Consider the following 9,400-nt stretch of genomic DNA (forward strand, 5'->3'; position numbering starts at 1 on the left):
CAGGACTTTTTCACATCTTACATCTTACCTTTAACTACATGTCATCATTATTGGAAACTTGTTTTTGTGTTCTTTTAGAATTCAAACTCCATGAGACCAGAAAGTCTGACTTTGTCACTGCTATACCCAGAACAGGTTAAACATAGAGTAGGCATTGAATTATTTGTTGAGTTTATCACATAGTATCATAATTTTATGACAGACTGTCAGAAAGCTCCATGATGGTGAGGACTTTATTGTGTTCCCTGCTCAAGAAATATTTATTGAATCAACGTTCCACTAGTCTGTGTTCTTAGAGGTAAGGGACTATATCTTATTTATTGTGTCCTTGATGCTTGGCATATAGCAGGCACTCAAATATTTGCTCAATAAACAAATCTCACAGATTCCACTGGATCAGGTGACTAACTGGACAGGGGGATGAAGAAGAGGGGAGATGCAAAGATGATTCTAAAATGTACATGTTTCATAATCTTGTTTTGAGAAATTTTTGAGAACCTCCTGATACCTTGAAAGAACTCTAGTATTCATTCTTTTTTAATAATTTGATCTCATTTAACATTAACCTAGTCATGTGTCACTTAACGATGAGAATACATTCTGAGAAACGTGTTGTTAGGCAGTTTCATCTTTGTGAGAACATCACAGAGTGTACTTACACAACCTAGATCGTATTGCCTTCTGCACACCCAGGCGACACGGTATAGCTTATTGCTTCTAGACTGCAAACCTTTACAGCATGTTACTGTATGGAATACTGTAGGCAATTGTAACACAATGGTAAGTATGTTTGTATCTAAACACAGAAAAGGTAATGTGTCATGCTACAACTTTGTAACAGCTGTGACTAGGCAATAGGGATTTTTCAGCTTCCTTGTAATCTGATGGGGCCGCCATCCTGTATGTGATGTGTTGTTAACTGAAATGTCATTATATGGCTCATGACTGTTTTAGGCATTTTTAAAAATAGATTTTTAGTTATTAGAAAGTTAATGGAATGTTTCCTTGTAGTAACATTTTCTGTTCTTTAATGTTAGCGACCTAGTTCATACAACAGAAAGCCTTCGGCAGTCAAAATTATCTGCTGTAAAAGCAGAAAAAGAAAGTGCCAATTTTGAGTTTGTTTTGGAACCCTATAAACTTGAAAATGCAAAATTGAGTAAGGAAAATAATGAATTATACCTGGAGTTAATGAAACTGAGAGAACACTCAGACCAACACATTAAAGGTAAGTGAAAATTTGGTAATTTTTAACATGCAATATCTTTACCCTTTTTGTTTTATATGTTGGAAAGGCTAAAGTCTAATTTTAATACTATTGACCAGAAAATACAGTAGCCCTTCTACTAATAGCTCCCAAAATACCATAGGGTGTGTTGGAGAGTTCCTAGGAAGGAAAATAAATGTTCTTTCTATAGCTATAATAGACGTCATTATATGTGGATTAAATTTTTAGAGTTAACATTGCTATAGAGAGTATTAAATGCTATTACTGGAGGAATGTTCTAAAACAACTTCTGTTTTTCCCTTACCAAAAATAAAAGTAGTAAAGTAAGGTGAAAGCCATATGTCACTCTGATTGTTTAATAGTTGATGTTTGAGCTGGGAGGTAAAATAGGATGATGATTTCAAAGGTACTAAGCAAAGGGTAATTATATGGTTATTTTATTATAAATTCTTATATTCAGTAGAAAGCCTAGTCTAATAGCTGGCATGAATTCATAATCTTTTAGCTTCAGACCCAGTTTACTGTATCAAAAGCCATGTTGTACATTAGGTTGATCGAACAGCAGAAAAACATAATTCTCTTTTGTGCTTAGTGAGTTATTTGTAGTTTTGTTAATAATAGTAGAAAAGGTAATAGACCTCAAACAAAGCATGCATGAAGAATTAGGTGGAACCTTTCAAGTTGATATGACTTTTTATATTTTGTTAAATGAAAAAACTTCATGGATTTCCTGATTTTTAAAAAAAAATTAATAACTTTTTTTTGTAGAGGTAGTCTGGCTATGTTGCCCTGCTTGGTCTTGAGCTCCTGGCCTCAAGCAATCCTCCTGCCCTCAGCCTCCTAAAGTGCTAAGATTACAGGTGTGAGCCACTGTGCCTGGCCTCAAAGACTATTTTAAAGATCAGGAAATCAACCTGGCACATAGTGAGACCCCATCTCTACAGAAAAATGGAAAAATTAACCAGGCATGGTTATGTGCGCCTGTAGTCCTAGCTACTCAGGAGGCTGAGGTGGGAGGATTGCTTGAGCCCAGGAGTTCAAGGTTGCAGTGAGCTATGATGACACCACTGCACTCCAGCCTGGGCAACAGAGTGAGACCCTGTCTCTAAAAAAAATAAAATAGTCTTTGAATCTTTTTCATTTTAAGAGTTGAAAACTACAGTGAAGAAGTGTGCACGTGAAACAGCTGATCTAAAATTTCTGAATAACCAATATGTTCACAAACTCAAACTTTTGGAGAAAGAAAGCAAAGCTAAGAATGAAAAAATTCAACAACTTCAAGAAAAGAATTTGCAAGCTGTAGTACAAACTCCAGGTAAGTCTATTCCTTTACAAAACAAATTATATGCATTTAGTCTTTTAAAGATATTAAAACTATTGACTGAAACAGGACTTTCGATTTTCATTCTTAAACTTTGGAGTTCGGAAAGATTTAACTGGGTGTGGTGGCATGTGCCTATAGTCTTAGCTCCTCAGGAGACTGAAGCAGGAGTATCGCTTGAGCACAGGAGTTCAAGGTTACAGTGAGCTATGATCAAGCCATGGCACTCCAGCCTGGGCAACAGAGCGAGACCTTGTCTCTACAATGAATAAATAGTTAGATAGATAGCTGTATTGGATAGTCACATAAACTTCTTGTTATATTTCTGAAGATCAAGGTAATATTTTATATATGTGCTTAGAAACTTATATATTAATAGTGATAGCTTCTTAGATAAAAGAGGCCTAATTTCAATGCCCAGACTTTTATTTCCCTAATCACTATTTTTAATTCTTTTTCTGTCATTATTATCATTATTATTTTAAGTTATAAAAGTAATCCAGACTCAAAGAATTTGGAAATTGTATACTGTCTTAGTTTATTTCGCCATTTTTAGCACTATACTCAGTAGTTCTTAGAGCAAGAAAAGGGAAATGATGGGCCACATCCAAAGTTGGTGGTTGTTCGGCAGGCATAGGTTGGTGGAAGAATTTCCAATACAAGGTCACTGAAATGTCTGAACCATGGGATCAAGACTGTGGAAGCAAGTGAGGCACAGGAGGCTACTGGAGCGTGAGACTAGGTAGAGACAGGGATTAAAGAGCACGGTGAAGACCAAAAGTAATTGGGTTGAAGTTTACAGTCAAAAGGGAGTTTCAGAGTTGAAGATCAAGAAGCTGGCACAGTTGTGAGTGATGACAAAGCCCAGAGCATAGTCATGTTATTGTGTACCGGAAGCTGAGTGGAAAGGGGACTCTTGAGAGTGCAGGGATTAGAGCTGTGGGGCCTGAGAAGACACAGGACTGAGAAGGAGACGGGCACTGTGAGCCAAGGGCAGGAAAGGCAGAGAATGTGGAAAGATCTCAGAAGTAAGTAGATTAAGATAAAAAAGAGGATAATCAGGTTTCCTGAGGAAAGAATGGGACAGATTCAAGAGAGATTCAAGATTCATAATTAATAGAATTTAGCGACTGAATGTGATAGATTTGGGAAGTGGAAGAATTCCCAGATTTCTGTTTCAAGTGAATCAGTGGGTGGATGATGATACTATTTCTTAAGATAGAGAATTGGAAAGTGGAGCAGGAGTCTACTTTTGGATGTGTTGAGTATGTTATACCCACAGGACCTTCATGTTGAAATTTTTAGTAAGCAGTGGAATATATTAGATCTGTTCTCAGAAGTGTGCGCCCAGATGGAGATTCGAATTTGAGAGTCACTGGAGTATTACGGTAATTGAAGCTATGGAAGTGGTGGGAATTATCTAGTGAGATTATGTAAACTGGGAAGAGAAAAGAACCAAAGCTAGACCGTAGGGAAATTGGTATTTGAGGGACTGGTAGAACAAGAGGGTTTTGAGAGAAACTGAGAAGGCGCAACCAGGGAGGAAAAGTAGGAGGTAAAGGAAGAAGGAAGTGGTTAGCCTTGTGTAGGTGCATCCATGCAAGCAGGCCACTGAAACACTGCTGGCTCAGTTTCTTCATCCTTAAAACTGGAGACAGGAGTATACAAATTTGCTGGAATTCTAACAAAGACAAAATTGTGGATTGTGTTTGTTCTTCATGAGGATTTATTAGTTTTTCAAGTATACTTCTAAACTCGGCCAGATGCTTAAAAAAGTAAATTATCAGTGTTTTTTAGACTGAGACAGTATATATCTATCCATAAAAAAAAGTTTACTACTGCTACTTAATGAAAAATAATTAAGAAAACATTCCCTACCAATTCAGGTTATAGCATCGCTTTATATTACAGATGACATTCCCTTGTGTTCTAATTTTGCTATTTAAAATTTCGGTCATCTGCTCTTTTGACGTTACTTAATAAGCATGTGTTTTTTAAAAGTTGATATATAACAGTTGTATATATTTTGGGTGTACATGTGATATTTTGATAAAAGCATACAGTGTGTAATGATCAAATCAGGGTAATTGGATATCTATCACCTCAAACATTTATCCTTTCCTCGTGTTGGGTACATTACAATTCTTCTCTTGTAGCTATTTTGAAATATACAATAAATCATTGTTAACTGTAATTTCCCTACTGTACTGTCGAATAGTAGAACTTATTTTTTCTATCTGTGTTTTTGTATCCCTTAACCAACTTCTCTTCCCTTCCCTCCCCAGCCTCTGGTAACTGCCAGTCAACTCTCTATCTCCATGAGATCCATTTTTTTAGCTCCCACATATGAATGAGAACATGTGACATTTATCTTTCTCTGCCTGGCTTATTTCACTTAACATGATGACCTGCAGTTCTATCCATGTTGCTGCAAATGACAGGATTTCATTCTTTTTTATGACCGAATAATATCCCACTGTATATATATACCACATTTTCTTGTCCATTCATTGTTGATGGACACTTAGGTTTATTCCATATCTTGGCTACTGTGAATAGTGCTGCAATAAACATGGGAGTGCAGGTATCTCTTCGATATACTAATTTCCTTCCTTTTGGATATACACCCAGCAGTGAGATTGCTGGATCATATGGTAGTTTTACTTTTAGTTTTTTGAGGAACGGCCATACAGTTTTCCATAATGGCTGTACTACTTTACATTCCCACTGACAGTGTAGGAGCATTCCCCTTTCTCCTAAGCATATATATTTTTAGTTCTTACTGCTTTAAGCTCCTTGTTTGACAGTTTTCTACTAGTAATGATTTCTTGACCTCATAATAACGAATACCACAAGGCACACTCAGCTTTTAATCTTGCCAAAGTCTCATCGTCATCTAGTGGAGGAACAAATTAAATCTGGGCACACAGACACATCTTGGAGATATTGCAGGTTTGGTTGCAGACCACTGCAAGAAAACGAATATTGTTATAAAGTGAGTCACACAAATTTTTTGGTTTCCTAGCACATATAAAAGTTATGTTTATGCTATACTATAGTCTGTTAATTGTAAAGTATAATTATGTCTTTAAAAAACAATGTACATATCTTAATTTTAAATTGCTTTATTGGGCCAGGTGTGGTGGCTCATGCCTGTAATCCTAGCACTTTGGGAGGCTGAAGTGGGAGGATCGCTTGAGCCCAGAAGTTTAAACTTGCATTGAGCTATGGTGATGCCACTGCACTGTAGCCTGGGTGACAAGAGTGAGACCCTGTCCCCTCTACACCCCAAAAGGCTTTATTGCTAACAAATACTAACAGTCATCTTTAGCAAGTTGTAATCTTTTTGCTGGTGGAGGATCTTGCCTCAACGTTGATGGTTGCTGACTGATCAGGGTGGTAGTTGCTGAAAGTTGGGGTGGCTGTGGCAATTTCTTAAAGTTAAGACAACAGTGAAGTTTGCTGCATGAATTGACTCTCCCTTTCATGAAAGATTTCTCTGTGGCGTGTGATGCTGTTCGATAGCATTTTACCCACAGTAAAACTTTTTTCAAAATTGGAGTCAATCTTCACCAACTCTGCTGCTGTTTTATCAACTAAGTTTCTGTAATATTCCAAATCCTTTGTTGTCATTCAACAGTGTTCACAGCTTTTCCACCAGGAATACTTTCCATCTCAAGAAACTACTTTCTTTGCTCATCTGTAAGAAGCAACTCCTCATCCATTCAAATTTTATCGTAAGATTGCATCGATTCAGTCATGTCTTCAGGCTCCACTTCTAGTTCTAGTTCTGTTGCATTTTCTACCACATCTGCTGTGACTTCCTTCTCCAATGTCTTAAAATTATCCCTGAGGCTTGGAATCAAATTCTTTCAAACTCCTGTTAATGTTGATATTTTGGCCTCCTCCCATGAATCACAAATGTTCTCAGTGGCATCTAGAATGGTGAATCTTTTCCATAAGGTTTTCAGTTTACTTTGCCCAGATCCATCAGAGGAATCACTGTCTCCGGCAGCTATAGCCTTATGAAATATATTTCTTAAATAATAAGAGTTTAAAGTTGAAATTACTCCTTAATCCATGGGCTGCAGAAAGGATGTTGTGTTAGCAGGCATGAAAATGACATTCATCTCCTTGTACATCTCTATCAGAGCTCTTGGTTGACCAAGTACATGATCAGTGAATAATAATATTCTGAAAGGAATCTTATTTCTGAGCAGTAGGTTTTAATAGTGGGCCTAAAATATTCAGTAAACCATGCTATAAACAGATGTGTGTCATCCAGGCTTTGTTATTCCATTTATAGAGCACAGGCAGAGTAGATTTAGCGTAATTTTTAAGGGCCCTGGGATTTTCAGAATGGCAAATGAGCACTGGCTTCAATTTAAAGTTACCAGCTGCATTAGCCTCTAACAACAGAGTAAGCCTGTCCTTTGAAGCTTTGAAGCCTTGAAGCCAGGCATTGACTTCTCTAGCTATGAAAGTCCTGGATGGCATCTTCTTCCAATAGAAGGCTGTTTCATCTACACTGAAAATCTGTTGTTTAGTGTAGCCATCTTCATCACTGATCATAACTAGGTCTTCTGGATAACTTACTACAGCTTCTCCATCAGCACTTGCTGTTTCACCTTGCACTTTTATGTTATGGGGATGGGTTCTTACCTTAAACCTCATGTACCAAGCTCTGCTAGCTTCCGACCTTTCTTCTGCAGCTTCCTCCCCTCTCTCAGCCTTCATGGAATTAAAGAGTTAGGTCCTTGCTCTGGATTAGGCTTTGGTTTAAGGGAATGTTGTGGCTGGTTTGATCTTCTAACCAGACTAGTAAAACTTTCTCCATATCAGCAATAAGGCTGTTTTGCTTTCTTACCATTTGTGTGTCCACAGTAATAGCACTTTTAATGTCCTTCAAGAACTTTTCCTTTGCAGTCATATCTTGGCTAACTGGTGCAAGAGGCCTGACCTTTGGCCTATTTTGGTTTTTGACATGCCTTTCTTAACCAGCTTAATCATTTCTAACTTTTGATTTCCAGTGAGTGATGTGTTTCATTTGAACACTTAGAAGCCATCGTAGGGTCATTAATTGGCCTAATTTCAGTATTGTTGTGTTTCAGGGAATAGGGAGACCCACGGAAAGGGAGAGAAGCAAGGGAACGGCCAGTAAAGCAATCAGAACACACACAACATGTATCCATTAAGCTCACTGTCTTAGATGGGCCTGGTTCATGGCACCCCAAAATAATTGCAATAGTAACATCAGAGATCACCAATTAAAGATCACCATTACACATATTATAATAATGAAAAAATTTGAACTATTGTGAGAATTGCCAAAATATGACACAGACACGAAATGAGCACATGCTGTTGGAAAAATGGCATGGGTAGACTTGCTTGATGCAGGATTGCCACACACCTTCAGTTTGTAAAAAAAAAAAAAAAAATACAGTATCTGCGAAGCACAATAAAGCATAGTGCAATAAAACGAGGTATGCCTGTATGTGCCAAGTATGCAGACATATAAAACATTTTATAACTGCGTCTTGTTGAGGTTTTCAGGAAAGCATTATTTAGTTAAATATCAGGGTGGGTATTTGCATATGGAGGAGAACATATTTTATCCATATGTAATATGAACTAGAGACATACTTCATAACAAAAAGCCTAACCTGGACTATTTAATTCTTCTAAGACAATGTTTTATCTTGCTTCTTAATTTTTTAAGACACTCGCTGATTTTTTTTTAGGTGGCAAGAAAAGAAGTATCGCTTTTAGGCGCCAGCGTATGCAAATTGATGAGCCAGTCCCTCCCTCTGAAGTCAGTTCGTATCCAGTTCCACAGCCAGATGACCCGTACATTGCAGACCTCCTGCAAGTGGCTGATAACAGGTGCATTAAATAATTGTTGCCTTGACCTGATTGATTACTTGAGTAGCAGAAAGTTTCTTGCTAGGACAGCTTTTGTCTTATTAAGTCTCTAGCATCTAGCAGAGAATTTTGCACAAGTGCTCAATAAATACTTTCTGAATGATAGAGAATATTTTACTTGTTTTGAAACTTTGATTTCAAATAAGTTGTATATTTGAGGTTTCTGTCCATACTTGTTTTAAAATAATTTAGAACCTATTTCAGTAGAGTTGCTTTGACATTTAGTTTCATCTTCAAGTGAGAGTTGTCTTTTTTTTCCAAAAAAAAAAGAGAGACAGGGTCTTGCTCTATTGCCCAGGCTAGAGTTCAGTGGCACGATCATAGCTCACTGCAGCTTTGATCTCCTGGGCTTCAGTGATCCTCCTGCCTCCATTTCCAAGTATCTGGGACTACAGGCCTACACCACCGTGCGTGGCTGAGTTTATCTTTACAGGAACCTTTATTCCTTCAGATTTATGTCAGATGCTAATTGGACATGAATAGATTTGTAACTGGATTTGAAATTCTTTTTTCCTGATTTCTCTAGCTTCATGTTTATATTTCCTTAAAATTGGAATCAAATATAAATTCTATTTAATTGAAACTTCATTAAGCCACCTGGGCAGGGCACTGTATAAATGTTCTGAGGATATAATAAGTTGGTGTTGCTGCTTGTGAGAAGCTTGCAGTCCAGCAGTGGAGTTGAGACAAGAGAAATAACACAAATGCCATTAAGAAAGTGAAAAGGAATTCAAAGGAGTGAGCAAGCACTAGTAACGTTCTCTGTGGTGATAGCTGGGGAAGCATTTCAAACTGTGGAATATACTAGTGGAAATGGTTGATGCAGATAACTGTATTTTGCAGAGAATATAAGGGGATTTTTTCAGTTTATTATCTCAGTATAATACTCTAAAATAAAGAGATTCTGATTAGGTTCTCTTTGCTTA

General features: G+C 37.3%; 1 protein-coding gene across 1 annotated transcript in view; it reads left to right on the top strand.

Moving 5' to 3' along the window:
• Nucleotides 1–9,400, top strand: part of CEP135 (centrosomal protein 135kDa) — a 57,928-nt gene that overhangs the window by 9,361 nt on the left and 39,167 nt on the right. Inside the window, exons 2-4 of the mRNA XM_012641096.1 lie at nt 1,038–1,228; nt 2,376–2,543; nt 8,294–8,435. Of these exons, the coding sequence (XP_012496550.1) occupies nt 1,038–1,228; nt 2,376–2,543; nt 8,294–8,435 (501 nt within the window). The remainder of the gene's footprint in view (nt 1–1,037; nt 1,229–2,375; nt 2,544–8,293; nt 8,436–9,400) is intronic.

Source organism: Propithecus coquereli, unplaced genomic scaffold, assembly GCF_000956105.1.
Source record: "Propithecus coquereli isolate 6110/MARCELLA unplaced genomic scaffold, Pcoq_1.0 Scaffold162, whole genome shotgun sequence".
Classification (NCBI taxonomy): domain Eukaryota; kingdom Metazoa; phylum Chordata; class Mammalia; order Primates; family Indriidae; genus Propithecus; species Propithecus coquereli.